The sequence below is a fragment of the Malurus melanocephalus genome, unplaced genomic scaffold (genome assembly GCF_030028575.1).
Source record: "Malurus melanocephalus ecotype Western Australia unplaced genomic scaffold, MMel_1.1 scaffold_7, whole genome shotgun sequence".
Taxonomy (NCBI): Eukaryota; Metazoa; Chordata; class Aves; order Passeriformes; family Maluridae; genus Malurus; species Malurus melanocephalus.
Window position 1 is genome coordinate 3,892,821 of NW_026623239.1, and position 19,946 is coordinate 3,912,766.

The following is a 19,946-nucleotide window of genomic DNA, read 5'->3' on the forward strand; positions in this document are numbered from 1 at the left end:
TACAAACAAACCAAGTCCTGTTTGTGAGTGAAACTTCACATGTGATTTATTATATGATTTTATGTTTAAAAAAAAAAAAAAAACAGCAAAAGACATACTGACTAGTGTGATAGCCATCACTTYGCAATAGTGCTGCTTATCTACAGTAGTTGGCATTCACAAGGTTTAAAGTTAGTACACCACGGTTTTCTAACAATAATAAAATTTCCAAGTTCAATGATGCATTGCATGCTTATAGTACTGACTATCAATGCAAAGAGTGCAGACACGATGTGTTCTTAGGAAGTGATGATACTCGGGCTACTTAAAAACTGGAATTAAAAAGCTCTTTTTTAAAACTCAGTTTTTTAAAACATCAGTAAAGCTTGCATTGCAGAGGGTTACCCTTTGGCCCACAAAGGATGTTATGCAATAAACCGGGCAAACATGTTCAGCTTTGGACTTTATGTCACTGTCTATATGCAAGTTAATCCCAGTTTAAGGCAAAAACCACCACCATAAAAAAGAAACCCACTAGCTCTTCTGCCCCTCTAAGTAATGTGCAACACAARCTGCAAAAGCAATTTTGTCCTAAGTGCTGCAACACAGAAATTCTAAACTACCCCGGATCAATTTGGCATATCTAAATAGAGCACAAACCCATGACAACGCTAGCACAGTACTGCTGTCACCCCATTTTTAAGGGCATACCGCGGCAAAGCTCCCCCGGACGGGGACAACCGAAGGTGCACCGGAGCCGAACCGGGAATGTCTCAGGTATGGAGTCCCCAGAGCGGGGCTGGCGGAGGCTCTCAGCGRTGCGCGCCGCTCGCCACAGACGGTCGCACCTCCACCAGTTGCAGCTGCAACACTTCAGCACCTCTGGAGTTCGCACTTAACTTCACCCACGCCGAGAAGCCACCCAGAGCACATCCTTCCGCCAGCACGGCTCTGCGCAGGCGGGGCATCCGCCTTCTATGTCCTGTGACTGCGCTGTCCGGGGCGCGCCCACCTCCGGGCCGGGCCGGGCCGGGCCGGGGCCACTCACACGTCGCCCCAGCCGCGTTCCCGGGAGCGGCCCCTTCGCAGCCCGTGTCCGTCGGGCTGCCCTGCCCCGCCTCGGCCCGCCCCGGCCCCGCCCCGGCCCCGCCCCGGCCCCGCCTCAGCAGCTGCTCAGCCCCGCAGAGAGCCCGGACAGGGAAGCGGCGGGGCCCTGTCCCCGGCCCGCGCACTGATTGGCCGCGTCCCGCCCGCGGCCCGTGCGGCTCCCGCGGCYGTCAGGGGCGGGAGGGACCCGGCAGGGACCCGCCCTTCGTCCCGGCTCCTGCCGTGCTGCTCGCCGCTCCTGGGGCTGCGCTGCGAGACCCCGCCGCACACCGCGGGCCTGTGCTCGGGCAGCCGATCGACGTCGCGCCGCTYCCCCGTCCGTGCTTCGACCGGCTCCAGCCATGTCCAAGCCGCCACCTAAACCGGCCAAGCCAGGTGAGGGAAGGACAGAGTGGCCAGGCCCGTTGTGCCCGTGCCGGGCTCGACGCAGCCCGCCGCCTGKTGAATGGCCTGGGATTCGGGTCTGGGCTCTCAGAGGGCCCGGGCGAGGTGGGGAGCGGGGCACAGCCGCCCTTCCGTTCCCGACCGCACCCTGCCGCCATCAACCTCGGCAGCACACACTTGGTGTGGCGAGGAGGGCTGCCCCTCCCAAGGCTGGAAAGCACCGCGGGGCTGCCCTCGGGCCTCGTGTCTGGGCGGAACCTCGAGCCGGCTCTAGCTTAGGAGAAGGTTCGCGAGTGCCCCAAAGTCGGAGCCACCGCCCCGGGACAGGCTCCCTCTGTCACGGRCTTGGCAGAGCCCTGTCGTCCCGGCCTTTCTCCTCGGCAGCACGGTGCAGGCCGGAGAGCCGCGGGGCCTGGGCTGACACTTGTCATGGCCGGCAGCAGCCTTCGAGGAGCTGCGTGCGTAGCCTTCAATGAAACCTTTTACCCTTTCAAAATACAGCATTTAAATACCCTGAGATTTGCCTCGTGATTGCCCGTACTAGCAATATAATAACGCATAAAATCAGTTTTATAATATAGTCGTATGCAACATTCTTCATCTTCGAAGGCGGCATCCACTGCTTTCCCTTGTAGGACTCCCAACAGCCAACAGAACTCTAAATGTTCTCTTTGAAATTCAGGTGTCAGTGTGTGCATCACCCTTTCTAACGTATTTAGTCATTGATGAATACATTTTTGCTCCTGTGTTATCTTTTCAGAAAAAAATAGTGCAAAGCTGTCTTTTAAAAAAAAAAAAAAAAAAAAAAAAAAAAAAGTTAATAGCAACCGTAGTTTTTTTTCTATAAATACATATTAAAAAGCCATTGGAAGTTGTGCAGTTTTGAATCTTAGAAATGACATTTTCCTGGTAATTATACATTCTTCTGTCAAAAATTAAGCCATTAGCTTTAGGATTATGGGTTTTTTAAAGTAAGGAATTGATCTGGAAAATTTAATGACTGTTTATCATGTTTGTGTATCATCTCTCAGTGTAAAGATTTAAATTCTTAGAAATTAAAAAGTTGCTCTCATTTTAATTAAATAAATAAGACTAATTGATGTCTCCCAAAATGGGATTATCTGATCACTAAATACGCCTGAATTTTAATATTTTTTTGCACTTGGAAGTGAAATGCTACGTGAAATGCTAATGTAAAAGAAGAAATTAAGTACACAACCTAATTGAGTATTTTAATTAGACAGTTTATAAAAAAAGTTTTTAATTTGAGGTCAATTAAGTACAGAACCAGTTTAGACCATTTAAAACACTAGTCTCAACGTGGCTACAGAAGCAAAATGTGCTAAAGCCCTCTGGATGTAGTTTCCAAATCCTTGGAAGAATTTCCTTTGCTCTGCAGTTTGCTAAGCTTCTTTAAAAACATCTTACTTTAAATGAAAAAGACAGTAATAAAAGCATTGGTCTTATGGACCCTTACTGAAAGGAATCAGTACTGTGGGAATCTGTGGGCTTCTGAAAGGATGTGGTGTTTCACAACTGAATATGTGTGAAGAGTAGGATTTTCCAAAGAAGTTGATAACTCAGTTTTCTGTCTTTCAACACAGTGAGTCAAATTTAACCTAAGATTCTTAAGGAGTTAAAGGCTCAACACTAGCCCTGCCTTACTTACAGGAGCTCTTGGACTGACTCAGACATATTATGTCTAATACTAGGTCTCTCTCCCTGCCTTGATGGGATGCAGTTTTGTGGTGTGCTTGATCTGACAAAAATGCAGACTGTCATCAAAAGGACATGTTCCCTACCCCAACCATCCCTTTCCGTTCCATTTAGTTATGTGACAAGCTGGCAGTGCTCTAACTTTTTAATGTAAGGTTATTTTTATGTTTAACGATCTTGCTGAGCTGGTTTATCAGCAGGAGCTGACACAGCAAAAGGAAATTGGTAGGAGAAGGAAGACAAAGAGAATAAGATTGTCTTGCCAATGACTTTCAGAGCTGATTAAGGATAATGAGATTAATTTTGCCAAATCTCTAATTTTGGAGGAGAGAAAATTTTATGACATCAGTTGTGTCAGATTTTTTCAAAGTCATTTTCTATTGCTTTCTAGCATACTTCAAAATATCTCTGTAGTTGCATGTCTGACTTCTGTCTATGATAACTGTTATGCCTGTGAAACTAATTGAATTTCTTGGGTTTATAGATGTTATTTAAAGACATCAGTATAGTAACTGCATGTSGTGAAATAGTTTTTACAGCAGTTGAAGCCTGTCTCTTTTGGTGGCATTTAGGATGCAGTTGCCAAAATTTCTTGGTGCCATTGAGCAAGCTGTATTAATTTTTCTTCACTGATTACTATCGGGTATGAAGTCTATAAACTCTGTTGTGGAACAGCAAGCCTGCTTGCATTGCTGATGAATTACAACAGTTCAGGACCAACAGAAGAGAAAATGAGGCATTAGTTGCTGTAGTCCATTCCTGTGTGTTTCAGACAGAGAATGAAGGAAATATTTCGGGCAGTKGGGAAGTGAAAATATATAGTGAAATATATAGTGAAAAAATATAGTGAAATATTAGTGAATAATAAATYTTTTTCTTTCTTAAAACATTGAGTCTTCACTGCTCAGGTCAGGGATGTTCAACATTACAGTTGGACAGTGCTTTAAAAATGTGGGGAAAAGAGGAGATGTGAAGGAGAAAATGAATTAGCTGTGGCACTATCCTTTCCTTCAGTACATGAGAGCATTTTTTTGATAGATTGCTTTTCCATAAATCCYGTTGCATGCACAGCACATTAGAATTTCGGTCACAGAGAGATGGTTTTGATATCAGCATATGTTTTTATCWACACGAGCTGTGCTTTTGGGTGTGTGGTCTTTCTTTGGGTAAGGGGACAGTATTGGTTAGAGGCTTTATAGGTCTTTCAACTTCTTGTGTTTTGAGGCTTTTTTTTTAAAGAAGTGTGTCTAGCTTTCCTTTTCTCTTGTGACTGTAGTGTTACCATTTTCTAGCTGTCTTTTAATTTAGACTCACTGTTGAAAATGAAAGGAAATGGAGTGGGTGTTAAAAATAGCAGAAGCATACTTTTCTGTCAGTGTTATACAAGAACAGCACAGAATAGGGCTTCTTCTCCATCATTCAAGAAATATATTCACATCTCAAACTCCATTATTCTTTGCAGAGTTTATATCATGTTGGATATTAATCCTGTTTAGAAAAGTTGCTTATTAGGTCCTTTGAATTTGAGGAGCTGTAATGTCTTCTGCTTAGTTGTCTGCTGCTTAAGCACTGTCTCTGAAGTGTGCTAACTGTCTGATGATGTCTTCTTGATCAGAGCCTTATGTAGTGTGCAGCAAAAGCCTTTGGGAGATGAAAGGGTTGTATTGATACTTTTTAAAAGACTTTACCTGCTTTCATGTTCACCAGATACAGTAAGGTTTGTTGATCCTGGTCTAGAGTTGACACAACATTTATATATTATGGAGAAAGACCAGTTTTTGTACCAGGGAAATTTACTGCTATTGGGAGGGAGGCAGGAGGACATGTAAGGATGTAACATGAAGGGTTGCTACCTCAAAACAGGTTTGTTGACTTTGCTCCCACAAGTAGCTGTCAGAATTACAAGTAGGATTCTGGACATAAAAATTTAGTTTGAATCACAAACAAATTCACCTACATTCTAAGGTAAACTAGGAGCTGTGACAGCATTCACGGGAGCAGAACACTTCCATTGAGTCACATGCTTAAGGCCTTAGCAGTAAGCTTAAATTTGGTTTGGGTTTCTTCTGTATTCAGAGAAAGGTTTCTTTTTGCTAGGAAGATGTGAGCATGTGGATGTGGGGAATTACACTGCAGTCATCAGCTTTAAGGGGAGAAAAACATCAGAGAAACAATTAAACAGTTCCCAGTCTGCTTTCTATATGAATACTAGACTTCCATTTCTTACCTCAAACCCTCTTATTAYTGCAAGTTGCTGGGACTACAAATAAGCTTTCTACATGCATGCTGGTACTCAGAAAAATAAAATGTATAAGAAGAGGAAGATTTCAGCATCAGTCTATGCCAGTGACACTGTTCACTTACATGTTCTACGTGAAATTTTTAGTTCTGGTTTTCTAAAAGGAAATTACGTTTGTCCTTCCATTCTAGATACTGGTCAGTGCAGTCCATGGTTGTWCCTGGACTGCACCAGTTTTCATCTGTGCTGGCACCAGTCTATCCTTTCCATTCTTTTTGATATGTTCCTAAACAAATTCCTAGGCCTGCTTGCTTTTTTGTTTAATACACCCTTCTCCCCACGGCTGACATGTTCTCTTTGTTCACTTCCCCTTTCTAATAAGCATTACTTAGAAGGGGAAGATGGGTCTCTAAACAGTGTGGACTCCACGTTTTTCTGTCTCAGTTTAATGCCATGTTGAATTCTGCTGTGTCTGTGAGCAAAATGCCAAAGTACAAACTGCACTYCCCTGAAAAGTATTTCCCATACTTTATACCTGTTTGGGGGCCTGTGTGCAGAGCACCTTGTTTTCCAATTCCCAGTGCTACAGGCTTGGGGCGGAGTGGCTGGAAAGCTTCCTGTAGGAAAAGGACCTGGGGGGGGCTGGTCAACAGCTAGCTGAACATGACCCAACCCAGGTAGCCGAGAAGTCCAGTGGCATCCTGGCCTGCATCAAAAGTAGTGTGGCCAGCAGTGATTATCCCCCTGTATTGGATGCTGGTGAAGCTGCACCTCAAGTCCTGTGTTCAGTTCTGGACCCCTCAGTAAAAAAAAAAGGCATTGAGGTGCTGGAGAGAGTCCAGAGRAGATCAGCAGAGCAGGGGAAGGGTCTGGAGGTGGTGTGAGGAGGGGCTGAGGGAGCTGTGAGTGCTTAGCCTGGGGAAAAGGAAGCTCAGGGAGACCATCTTGCTTTCTGCAATTATCTGAAATGGAGTTGCAGCAAGATGGATGTTTGTTTCTTGTCCCAAGTGACAAGTGATGGGACAAGAGAAAACACCCTCAAGTCATGCCAGGGAAGTCTAGGTTGGATATTTAGAAAAAATTCTTTGCTTGAAAGTGTTTGTCAGGTATTGGAATAGGCTTTCCAGGGAAGGGAATGAGTCCCTGAAGTTATGTAAAGAATGTGAGGATGTGGCACTTAGGGACACAGTTTAGKGAATTGGCAGTGTTAGGTTAGTGATTGGGCTTGATGATCTCAGAGATACTTTTCAACCTAAATGATTCTGTGAGAAGTCAGAAAAAAAAAGGTCCAGTTCGGCCATAATGTCATACTAATAAAATTGCACAACTCAGAAACATGGAGATCGCAGGATAAATATCTCTTTTCTTACTCACACAAACTGCAAATTATTCTGATTTGCGGCTTGCCTTTGATATTTTCCCCCATGGCCAAAAGGCTGTGGCTTCAAATTGCTGGCATATATTACCAGATCGTGTAATTCCTTTGTGGGTTCTTAGGCCAGCACTGAGAAAACAAAGACACTGCTCTTTTACCTCCACACTGTGTGACATGCCTCTCACTTCCTTCGAAGAAATTTATCTGAATACATATCAAAATTCATATTCCCAGTTATGAATGCTCTGGAAAGAGACCAAAACTAGCTTAAGCCCTGGAGCATGCAGCTTGTCCTCCTTCTTCCACACATACCATATCCTTCTCATGTTTTCTAGTTTTGGGCCATTTGTAATAGGTAGGAGTTCAAATTAGTTGTTTACAATCAAGTTAGTGCCAGAGAGAGTACCTGATTCTGAGCCGTTTCTATGCAGCATTATGGGAGCTGATGACAGCCCAGGATTTGGTTGAACCCTTGAAGAGGTTGAGAGACTTGCAATTTTTTAACTAATTGTAGACTACCATAGTCAATTCTGATTTTCTGCAGTGTGTAGATTATCCCTCTCTKCATTGTAGGCAATGACAGTCTAGCACTGACAGTGCTTTGTGACATGCAACAAGTTGGTTCATCTTAAGTTAATTATTCTGATTTTTATGGTAGTCTTGCGCTGCTCAGTCTAAATATAGTAATGAGAGTATGCTGCATCAGGATCAATATCTGATTTGTAGAATCTTGCTCAAGTCAGTGAGATTTGATTATGGCTGTCTGTGGCAGATGCTAAAATGCTCCTATGAGTCCAGTGGGGCCAAGCCTTKGTAGCTCCTGTGAACATTGACTTACTGCCATCATTATTTTCTTTAAAATACATGTGTTTTGAACCAAGGACTGTGTTGTSGGGATTTTGTTTGAGGAACCAGTATTAATTGACAGCCAAAGAAAATGTTGTTTGGTGCTGAAATTTCAGCCTAACACAGATATCTAAGTAATGCTATGCAGGTATAGGTTGGGGGTTTTTTTCCTTTTTTTATTTTTTAGCTTTTCATTACGGGGCTTGAAAGCATATAAAAGAAAATGGAGACTGGTTTGTGGGTTGAGGGATTTTAATGCTAATGTCTGTCGTGGTTTAGAGAAGCTGGAATCAAAGAACAGAAAGGAAGTGGGGAAAAAAAAAGTCGCTGTGAGAGAAACAGTAACTCCTTGTTGCAAAAACTGTTAGCATTTCTTGGGAAGCAATCTTATGTTAATTATGCTGCAAYTGATTCAAAATAAACCTCGAAGTTGTCAGGAGAAAACAAAAGTCTTATGATCTTTTTAGAAAATGTTGTATTGGTTTTGTGAGGTCTTTTTATTGGCATTATGAAGAACAGTGGGTATCTCTCTTCAGTACCTATCAGATGCTGCATTTTAAAACTGTTAYTGTTTCATTTCTCCGTTTGTTGGTTTTGTGCAACTAGCAGGGAGGGATTATTTTAGAATTACGAGTTGCATGTTTTCCTTCCTCAAAAAAGCTGGAGAAGTCTATAGGTAAGTTCTTCAAAATAATTTAAAGGGTGTGGGGTCAGCCTAACCTCACAGAGTAATTAGTTTTATGTTGCTGGTTAGAGAGAATAGTTAGTTTGACTCCTTTGCCATGTTGTGTTGCTGGAAAAGGGTTTGGTAAACTGTGACTTGGGAAGTTTGTATGCTAAGAGTATTTGTATCTGTTTAGAAAGTACAATAAGTAACCTTTTTATTTYTCAAATAGTTGTTTTGCAGATCGTTAATGCAAATGCCATAAGAAGGGAAGGGACAGTCTTATGACTAAATTTTTGTGAGAGACTGAAATATTGATGGTAAATGTCTTAAATTTGCAAAAGCAGGTTGTGTTTTGCTGATGATGTGTGAGATTAACAGCCCAGGTACATAGGGTGTGAGCACCAGGGGATGACCACAAAAAGCCAGCATCTATTTAGCAAGAAGCTGGGGTTTGAGCCAGATAAGGGAAGAGGCCTGTAAGAAGCGTTTCATCATGTTGTCCTTTATTCTGCTAGCTCAGATGCGAAGGCTCCCCTGCGGGGGGGGGGTGTCTTCTGTGTTCTGGTTACTTTGTCCTCTAAATGTCCTCCYTCTAAAGGGGAAGTGTAATCAGTTATCTCTGACAAGTTCAAATCGGTGCTAATTACTGGTTCAACATCCTTCAGGAATCTTAAAACATGGTTTGTATTGTAGAGATGATAGTAAGTGGGAGCAGAGGAAGACCTCGGGTGCTTTCTGACTTTTTGTGTWTTCCAAAGCAAAAATGGTTGCCAGTGCAAACTCTCCTTATGCCTAAAGACAGGTATTGCTAGATAAAAGTATTTTGAGTGATTACAAGTACCCATGTGCCGAATGAAATATGATTTCTTTCTATTTGCAGAACAGGATTCAAGTCTAATGTGCTCTTTGCATGCTGACATTTTGTTACTTTAATCTGATAGACTGATATTTTGCATTAGAATTTGGTACAAAGAATCTCTACTACAAATGCTTAAGTCCCCTTGTTTTAAGCTCTTAAATGCAGCAAAGTAAACAGGCTTAATGCCTCCTTATCAGGAAATTTTTAACATTTGCGCCAGTAATGAATAGTGTTTAACTTCAATATAAAGTGTTGTGAAATTAATATTAACCAGACCTKTAGTTCTGTAGATGCAGATCTGTGCTTTGTGTATCATCACAGGAAGCTGTTTTAGAATGTGTTGGTTTGTCTTTGACCCCATAGTGGAACATTTGGGGAAGTAACTCTCTGTTTCAGGTTTGTAGAATTAAAAAAACCTCCCACACTTTGGTTTAAGTAGTGTGTCAGCCATACTGTCATCAGTGTTTCCAGTCTTCTTTGCATGCTCAGGTTTGATAGCATTAGAAGACCCATTGGCATATATGCAACACATTATTATGAAAGATGCATGCAACAGACAAATGCATATTTCCTCCTTTTCCCTGTCTTCTGCCATCTTCTCATTTCCTCTTTTACTATTTCTTATTCTTCCCTTTTGTTAACCATTTCCTCCTCTTACTTACAGTAAACCTTGAAAATCGATGATGGATGATGGTTGTAGTCTCCAGAGTTGTCAATGTGCAGTTTTGTCTTGTGTGTTTATGTCTTCTATGTGAGAAAGCCAAGGAGAACAGGCAGTAATCCTTGTCTTCCATCCTGTTGTGTCATCCCTTGTTCTTTTTTCTCTTCTTCTTCCTTTATTTTTCACTGTTGTTGTTTGTCKTTTCCCCAGCTGCAGTTCACATGTTGCATGCTGAAGCTCTTTGGTCCAGGATGCATTACTGTCTTTTGTCTTTGTCATTTCTATATAGATAGTAAACATAACTAAGATTTCATTCTATTTATGAGTTGCCACGGTTTCAAGTATTTCGTTTGTGGGGCAAAGGTTTGAGAAGTGTTGGACCTTTTATGTCTAGGAAATGGCTGCCATGTGAGAGAGAGAACCAACCAATAATGGCAAAATGAAGTTTTGTTATGTTATTAAAAATTAAGAAGTGGGCAGAGCAGTTGCACATTGGAAAAAAAATATGCACGGTATCTATTTGGCAGTGTGGCACACAGATTCATTTTATGTTTATAGTTTCACATACACTTAGTCACAGAGAAAAGCATGAGAACATAGAACTACAGAAATGTTTTGCTTAGTAGTTATGTCTTTRCAAATATGCCTTGGCATTGCTCTTGCTAGGGAATATCCAGGGGCATTTGAAAATGTAATTTAAAAGCCACCCCAAGGGATGCTGCAAAATGGCAGTTGGGTACCATCCTCCTTTCTCAAGGTAGTCAGCACATACACCTCTAGAATGTAATTTCTAAAGCCCTTACGGTATGTCACTGCAGGTAGGCTTTTAGATGGTGGAGTAATAAAGACTACATTGAGCAAAAAATATAGGTAAAAATTATAGAGATTATAGTTGTTAATAGAAAGGTAAAGGTTTGTTCTTGAGACTACTTAGTCTTTACTCTCTTACCTCTATTGAATAAACTACACAAAATGTTCATATATACATTTCTTGTACAGGATAGGATTTGGCAGTGGGTTAATCAATTTCTCTGAATACACAAAATAGCCTGGATCTAGCGTGACATAAGTAATGCATTGTGCTGATAGAGCAAWTACTGCTTCAGTCMCAAGTTAATCTATATAAACATGTATAGTGTAAGAACCTGTGTGTAACCTACACTTGCAAACTTAAGACATTTAAATGTAAATAAACCCATGTGCTTAAGACTTCAGATACTTAGAAGTAAACAATACAGAAGTCTGCATAATATATTGCTCCACAGAGTCCAGTTGACTCCAGCAGTTCAGCTAATTAAATTATGTAACATACATGCTTCTGTACTTGTACTTTCTATTCTCTTGAAATGTACCTTTTGAATAAAAAAAAATATTGTAGGAAAACTGCTTTTGCAGTTTATTCATTGAAATTTGTACCTCTCAGCTGAAATCTGTACCTCTCAGATTAAGATTATCTTTTCTTAGTTTGAGTGCTGATGACAGTCTCTTCCAAACTGCCCTTTTAAGACAAATATTCCCCACTTATTGGAATTGCAAACCATATAGCTTATTTTGAGCATCTGAATAGAACAGCACATCTGTTATATATTAAATAAACAGGACTTTGTGACCATTTGTCATTTTTCTTTAATGAGTTTTGTACTACTRTATTATTTCCCTAATAATGACTTCAGGTAAGTATGAGAACATGTTGCCAACACTGGCCATTGGTTTGTTTCTTTCTTCTTTACTTAATTCCTTATCATTTGACGGATTTTATATTAGCAATAAAAGTATATACAGCAGGTATATGTATGTGAGGGTGTATATGAGTGAAACTACACTTTTTCTCAGAAATCAATGACAACTCTTTTTTTTGCACGATGAGGTATAAAGACCATGTTAGATGTGCAGAAGAGCCTACTTACGTGTAACTGATCAGGTGGCCAGTTTCCTTCATAACCCATGTTGCTGGGTTTTTTTTAAATCAGGCTGCTGAATCTTTTCATCGTGAATTTCTTTGATAAAGGCATAGCACAAATTCATTCAGCAACTGGCATTAAGCTTGCAAGAAAGCAATGTGGATTTAAAGGCATGATTCTGGTACTGATTTTTTTGTTTTTGTTTTGTGTTTTGTTTTTTTTTAGGGCAGGTKAAAGTATTCAGGGCCCTGTATACATTTGAGCCCAGAACGGTAAGTATGTCTTGACTTTAGGAGGTTGAGAATTTTAATTTTAATCTTAATTAGTCTTAATTTTAATCTTAATTTGTCTATATTATTTCTTCAGTTCTGCTAGGATTGGCATATTGGACTTACTGTACTATATTTTTAATGATAAAGTCTGTTGATGGATAGCCCCTCTTGATGTGAATAAAACTAACTGATTAATCATTACTCTCTTTTAAAACCAACTCCGTTTAAAAGCATGTTTTATTCCGTAGTATCAGTTACAACCGAAGATCACAAATCTTAGGTAATTTATTTTTTCTTCCAAAAACTACAATGATAATTGAGATCTAAGAGATCTGGTGAATTGGGACCAACCAAAAAGGGGATGAAGTTAACATAAGGTATTTTTCACTACTTTTGTTGGCACAGCACTCTGTTGGAAAGACCGCATTCTTTCGGTGTTGTTAGGAAAGTCACAGATCCTAGAAGTTAGCTATAAGCAAGTCAAATTATGGACTGTCAGGCTGTTGTCTAGGTGATAGAGAATTTGAGTTATTMTTTTGAAGTAACAGGTGAATGTATTTTGACTTATCCAGATATTTGTTTTTCCTACATACATACATTCAAATATTTGTTTACTCTTCTTTTTAATTTTTTTTWAAGCCAGATGAATTGTATTTTGAAGAAGGAGATATCATTTATATCTCGGACATGGTGAGTCTAAGACATCCCACACAGACTGGATACTTCTGAGATGCAGTATATCCCTTCTGAAATTCTTACTTTTCTCTTCAGAGTGATACAAATTGGTGGAAAGGAACTTGCAAAGGGAGAACTGGACTAATTCCAAGCAACTATGGTAAAGTCTAGAATATTTTTATTTGGTAATATCATTCACAGTCAAAGGAAATCACTGAACAAAAATATATCTTTTTAAAGCCAGATCACAGTATTGATATTTAACAGTACTCAACCCTGTATTTCAAAATACATMTGTCTGCAGTATCAGTAACCAGTGTACATCACCAGTGGGCAAGGCTGCCTTGTGTTTTTATAACCAGAGACAGCTTGAATTTGCTGAGTGTTCTTCTTTCTGGTTATGCAGGTAACAGATACTGAGATGCTTTCAGATTTGAGGGGAAGAACACTTGGATCTAAAGGAGGGGATTGTGTTTGCCTTTTGTTGTATTTTAGTGAATCTATTTACCACAGAAAATACTCGTTTCTTGGGGATTGGACCATGTTAAATATCCCATATATGTTTGGACCCAATAGAAACTGCTTTTCCAGATTCAACTAAAATCACTTTTAAAAGTCATACATACAGACAACACAACACAATTCTTCCCAACTCCTGCCAGGAATTGTAGGCAGAGCAGCAGTGTCTCATGACAGATTGCATCACATGATAGTATGATAATAAATGAAGTTGCATCATGTCCTTTTTCAGTAGGAGACATTATGGTAGCCATGCTATGTTTCTCTGCCCTGCAGTTGGTAGAAGTGCATTATTGGAAATCTATGGTGTAGTTACTGAGACCATGGCATGAAATTTCAATTTAGTTTGTGACTTCCAAACTGACTCCACTTTTGCTATTTGCCACAGATCAGAGATCATGCACTGTTAATGTGCAGAAAGAGTAGTTTATACATGCTACATGCCTACATTCAAAATTTCTTTTGAATACCAAAATGTTTTAATTTAAAATAAACCAAACAACCTATTAATTCGTATTCCCATTGAGATTATTTGGAAAGCTTCAATTTTAGACCAGGGTTGGAGAGTGGTGTCTCTGTCTGTACATTTGCAAAAGTTCCATGTATAAGCAGAACAGAAGCTCTTGCGGACCTTAAGAACAAAGAATACTAGGAACATGTCTTCTGATTTAGACAGATTGTTCAATCTGATGCTGCTGTTTGAAGTTTCCACAAACTTTTCTCTGAATTARTGTCACATGCACAGGAAATCGAAGTGCATCTTGTTAGTCTGTCACTCACAAATCTCTTCATGTTAGAATCAAATATGTTTTATTTCCACACAGGTGTCAAGTACATTTTTCAGAAGTAGTTAGAATTTRCTCTTTCATTTCAGTGGCAGAGCAAGCAGAGTCTATTGATAATCCACTGCATGAAGCTGCCAAACGAGGTGAGTATGTTTGGAGTTTTAGTTGTGTAGTGCTGAAGGATGATGTGCTTGTTTTCTACAATAATAATAATGTATTCAGAATGAAAATGTTCTGCCTCCTTTGGTTGTCTTTTTCCTTGAGCAAGTTATCTGGTGAGTTTGGAAAAGGTGAGATACAGCCTGGTAGAATTGCCACTCTGTGTATACGCTGAAAAAATGTGGTAGCATCCATTTAACTACATTGGGATATAAAGGTCTTTGGGGAATGGAAGAAAAGACATTTGGTATGACTGGTTGTTCAATGAATTACAAATGTTGCTGCTAATCATGTTTTCTGTTCATAAGTTCATGGGAGGACTGACACCATTCAGAAAGAGCTACCTACCTTTAAAAGTTGTATTAAGTGTTCAAAGAAAAAAAATAATCAAAGCTGATTTTGTCTTTCAGGTAACCTAAGCTGGCTGAGAGAGTGTTTGGATAATCGAGTTGGTGTCAATGGCTTAGACAAAGCTGGAAACACAGCTCTGTATTGGGCATGCCATGGAGGCCATAAAGGTATCAGAGATTTAATCTGAAATTATTGTTCTATGGTTTTCTTGTTATGCTTGTTAGGCTAATTGTTAAAATGGCAGTGCTAAATAATAAAGCCAGGGTTTTTTTTATGTCATTCTATTTTTTTAAAAATTAAAAATGAGCTAGAAGGGAGGTTCTGCTCCATAAAATTCAGTGTGTTTTGTTGCTGTTGAAGCAGGCATGCTAATTAATGTAACTTAGGAAAAGAGTGGAAGAAGGACAGCTCAAAAAGAACTGTGGTATTATTTTAGGTGTTTTATGCTGTAGCATTTCTTTGTGACTAGTGGTTGTTTGCCCAATGCAGTCTAAACTTACAGGTTTTCAATAGCTTATTTGATTGGTCTTTCATTGAATCTTAACCACAATGAATGCAAAAAAACACATAATGCATTTTCACTAAWTTTTTCTTTTTAACATCTCTCCCCATTTTCTGCAGATGTAGTAGATGTTCTGCTTACCCAGGCAAATCTGGAGTTAAACCAACAGGTAAGTTAAACCAAGAGACCCTTACAGTAGAGGTGTAATATTACTCACCCTTGCTAGAAGCTGAATGTTTTTTCTGCATTTTAATCCTGTTGCTTTTCCCTCTAACTCCACAGAACAAAYTGGGAGACACAGCTTTGCATGCTGCTGCATGGAAAGGTTATGCAGATATTGTAGAGATGCTGCTGGAAAAGGGTAAAGATCTTCACCAAGGTTTCAACAATCTCTGTGCAGACTAGATTCTTGAATGGTTTTTAATTTGTATTTCTAAGTGCACATAACTCAGGTACAGTCCTTAGCCAACTCACCTGCCTGACTTGCAGAAAAAGTCTTGCAGAAAATTCAGGCAGTCTTCTTTCTGGAAAGTAGATATCTCTCTTGCTCCAGATGATTTCATCCTGCTTTGCAGACAAAATTAGGCACTTAAACCCCAGAACAGCAATGACACCTAGTTCTTAAAAAGGAAAAGCAATCACCAAGTTCTGTAAACAACTGTAGCTTATGGAAGAGCATCCATAGCTTTTGGTCTGCTTCAGAGCAGCCAGTAGGTCAGATTCCCTTGTCCATTACTCTTCTACCCACATTATTGAAATACATGTCATAATGACATTGCTTCAGAAATAACTGGGATAGTGATTTATAATGAAAATTTTCTTTGTGAAGGGGCAAGAACAGATCTGAAAAACAATGAGAAGAAACTGGCTTTAGATATGGCAACGAATGCAGCTTGTGCTTCCTTGCTTAAGAAGAAACAGAGTGCAGGTATTTCCAATGTTGTTTTTCTGATAATTTTACCTTTTGCTTTTTGAGGCATTTAGTATTTTAACCAAATACCAATGTGTTGATCACCATAAAAACCATTTGGGAGGTATATGACTTGTGTTTAGAAGGGCTTGCTTGAGGGGGTTAGTTTAGAGCTATGATATAAACATGGTTTATCATATGCAGTGCTGCTGATTTCCACACAAAATGCCATCTTGTGTTAGAAAGAGGCAGAAGAGTTCAGAAGGTGTGAAAATAGTAAGGGAAGAGAAGGAAATACAAAACAGAATGAAAGCAAGGATGGAAATTACTTTAAAAGTACTATACCACAAGGGACAGAGTACAAGAATAAAACAAAGTGCTGTCTTACCCCATGTGCTTGCCTGTTCGTCTGAACTTAAGCCAAACAAGCACCAACAGATAATCCTCTTTTTCTTTCTGCTAAATTTTTTTACTTTCTTGTTTCTGTGTGTCTCTGAGTGACTGTCTAATAGAGAAATAAAGAAAGAATGCTTTCAGGTGTTTATCAAAATAGTCTCACTGCCTCCCATTGTGTTCATCTCTCTTGATGGCATAGTGTCTGTGTTGAAGAGAGTTCAAGAGGCTATTTTAAAAAGCTGAACAAAGACTGAATTGTTTAGTATTGTGTAACTGCTCTTGCCTGTAACTTTCAGGAAACTGAAGTTAGGGCGGAACTCTAAGTGGAACAAAAAATCGCTTTAAAACACAGGCAGGCAGAATTACAGTTGRTTTTGGTGGCATATGCAGTATAACAACTGCATTGTCACAGGACTAGTGAGAACAGAAGGAATGCTAACCTGTAGGAGCCTAGAGGTTATGGTAATTAAATGGAGGAATAGCTGACTATAGCTTGAGAAGACCAAGAGCATCAAAAATACTGTCCTGCTCTTTGGTAGAGGTAAAATCATGATTTCCGAGAAAACTGGCAAATTACTTCTCCCAATTTTGGTTCTGAAAAAAGCAGCTGTAAAGAAGGGTAGAAGTCCTTCTGTGTGTTTGTGTGTATATGAAGATAGATAAGATGGATGGATGGATGGATGGATGGATGGATGGATGGATGGATGGATGGATGGATGGATGGATGGATGGATGGATGGAATATGTTATAGTTTTTTTTCTTAACTTTAGTTAAACTCTGTTAGGACCGCTTTATTCATCTTTGCATGTCGATTGTAGGCACCTGGTACAGGTGTTTTCTCTGTTCCAGTGTCCCATATAATTATACCAATGTTTCATTTCCTGATACTAAGTAACTAATCTACTTCACTCCCTTTAAATTAATTTCAATGATTGAATGATTTTTAATCCTTGATCACCTAATCTGTTACTAGTCTCTGGTAATTTCTCAGCCTGTCTTTTTTGRCTTGCCTTGGTATAACAGCTGATATTCTCAGCCAAGCTGCAGTTTCAGTATTACCATCCTTGTTTGTTTTTCTGTCTCAACTTGGCCTTTTATAATAACCCTGACAGTGCTGATCTGTGTACTTCTCTTGCATTTTGTATTTTCTTGATTATTTTCAGTAATTTAATTTTTCTGTCTCTCAAGTCTGCGTTTAAGTATTTCCAGTGTTTATGAGTGAAACATTGTTCTTTTTCATATATTTGGTTCTTTATGAGCAGTCTTCCTCTTGCTTGTTCCTATTTAGATCTGGCTTCTGTCACTGTCCATCTGTGAAACCAGGTGATTGAAGGAAGCTTACTTTGCCCCCACTTCAATGTTCAGATTCATGTTTCACGTGTGCAGACAGACATTCAAATGTCAGTTGCTGAAGTATATTCTAAAAAATTTAAATTGTTAAAGTCATGTCATAAAAATGCAAGAAGATTGTGTTATTTGTGCTGCTGAACAAGGGAGCAGAAAAATGTACAGAAGAAATGTAATTTGTACTTCTTGAAGTATGGCACTTSGAGCACAGTACTCTGCAATTTCTTCTCTTCCCATTCTCCCTTTGCTGCTTCTCCTAAAAAAGAGAAACAAATTCTTTTTTTTTCACTTACATTTCTCTACTTAAAGCAGTTGAGCATGTCAGTTTTAAAGTTTTAAACTTACTCATTTTTCTTCTTTCAGAAATCTAGGATAACATAGTTGTCACTTCTGTGAATTATGTCAGTCTTGTTAYGTCTGCACCTGGTATTTTCAGTACTTTGTTTTAATTAAGTTTGTTTCTTTACAGGTACTGTCCGAACATTGAGTAATGCAGAGGAATACCTTGATGATGAAGACTCCGATTAGCTTTTTTAATTCAGTGTGGAAAAACTATAACTTGCATTGCCTATGTCRTTTTCAAAACGTATCTTCGCAACTGTAAAAATATCTCACTTAGAATATTGCAGCATATRAATAAGAGGGTGAGATCATGCTTTGCAAAGAATATTCTCCACATAGTCAGAAGATGTCATGTTTTAAATCAGAGTTCCTTTTTGGAATAATTACAGAGGAAGTGTGGCACACCCTTATCACTGAATGGGCAGAGGACCATCTTTTAAACTCACAAATTTCATCTCTGGCCTTCCCAGCAAGTGCCTTGCATCTCTGGAATACTGAAAGGTCCTTCTGGGGCATCAGGATACCACTGGAACATTTCCCCAATTCCCATACCCCCATTTTCTCCCTGGGTATATGTTCCTTCATGCAGCCAATACTAYAGAGTCAGTACTGGTTGGCAGGAGATGCTACTGTAGAGAGTGACCATTATTTGCCCGCATGGAACCCGCATGACAGGGTTTGATTGTTAATTTTGGTAAAATTCTTACCCTTCCTTCCTCTGTCCCTCTGAGGAAGATGCAAAATGACCTGGGACAATCTGCCTCAGAAATGCTTTGTGTTTGGTATTGCTATGGGCCCAATCCCTGAAATCTTAACAGAGGTGAAATGCTTGTGTAAGGTTTGCTTTAGAAATTCACTTGATGCCTTGATTATTTTTCTTCTTGAAGTGTATTATGCTGAAATTATTTGTAGTGAAAGGAAGATGGAATATTTTTCTATTTATCCTGCCTAAAATTTTTTAATACTGATCTCTTGCTTTTACTGTTTGAAAGTGCTCTTAATGTTTTATCCTACATTACCTCAAAGTTTCAGTGTGTTTGAAGTAATGAGGGAAGATGTGTATGAAATATACATGAGAGTCTTTAGAAGAGATACCTGAGGCTGAATAAACATTTTTAAAATATGTTGCTTCTTCCTATGAATTAAGAAAAATAGAGAATTCAGCCACTTTCAAGCTTCCCTGCAGAGTTAATAAATAGTACTTTCTTCATATTGCTCAAATAGCTGCAGTCAAATATTKCACATTACTGAGAGATACTTTCCTATTGTGATGGTAAGTAAATGTTGCAAGTATTTGCAATACAATCTAATTTTCAATTTTTGTTGCTAACTTCTCTATTAAGGGCTTGTGAGAAATTCATTCTAACACAGCAGTTTGTGATACTAAAACTGGAAAAAAAAAAAGGAAAAAAAGCTCTTGTGAAAGGCTGGGGATAAGTGAAAAGCTCTTTCAAAAATCTGGGGATAAATGAAAATCACACTAAGTATTTTAAGAGATTTTTTTAGAAAAAGTGTAGAGCACTCCTCATTTCCTGTTTTTAAAAGACATTGAGCCAGATTTTTATTCTTATTTTTGTCGTCCTGGAAAGAACTAGATGCAGGTAAAGCGTGTTGATCTCTTATCCAAGAAGGCAGTGTTTGATTGGCYACAACTGTTTAAGATGGGGACATTGTGCAAGTAGTTCTCTGCAGATGTAATTGTGGACTGTTTAAATGTTACAGCCATAGAAGAAATGTTTAGCAGTGGTTAATGAAAAGTGATGTTTTATTTTGTGTGAACTTGAAGATCCTAGAGAGGAAAAAATAAAAACCAAAGCAACAAATTTTTTCTCTCTAGCTTTCATTAGAACAGTTGTTGAATATAACTCATAATATATAGAGACTGTTCTGCTTCACATTTAATCAGCCGGCACTTTTACTAGCTCAAGCCTTTTACCTAGTCAAGCTACATGT

The 19,946-nt window shown here is 39.3% G+C and overlaps 2 protein-coding genes across 3 annotated transcripts in view; one reads left to right on the forward strand and one right to left on the reverse strand.

Moving 5' to 3' along the window:
- The window catches only part of NMRK1 (nicotinamide riboside kinase 1), a 7,697-nt gene extending 6,947 nt beyond the window's left edge, over positions 1-750 (reverse strand). For both annotated transcript variants that reach the window (XM_057372734.1, XM_057372743.1), the window contains exon 1: positions 691-750. The gene's annotated coding sequence lies outside the window, so the exon portion shown is untranslated. The remainder of the gene's footprint in view (positions 1-690) is intronic.
- An 11,181-nt stretch (positions 751-11,931) lies between these two features.
- OSTF1 (osteoclast stimulating factor 1) lies at positions 11,932-19,430 on the forward strand (the record flags this gene model as incomplete). Its single annotated transcript, XM_057372759.1, has 9 exons — positions 11,932-12,006; positions 12,646-12,696; positions 12,778-12,841; positions 14,075-14,128; positions 14,555-14,662; positions 15,117-15,166; positions 15,280-15,358; positions 15,827-15,925; positions 18,121-19,430. Coding segments are annotated over 9 exons (639 nt in total), but the record flags the coding sequence as incomplete, so codon positions are not given.
- Between the last annotated feature and the right edge of the window lie 516 nt (positions 19,431-19,946).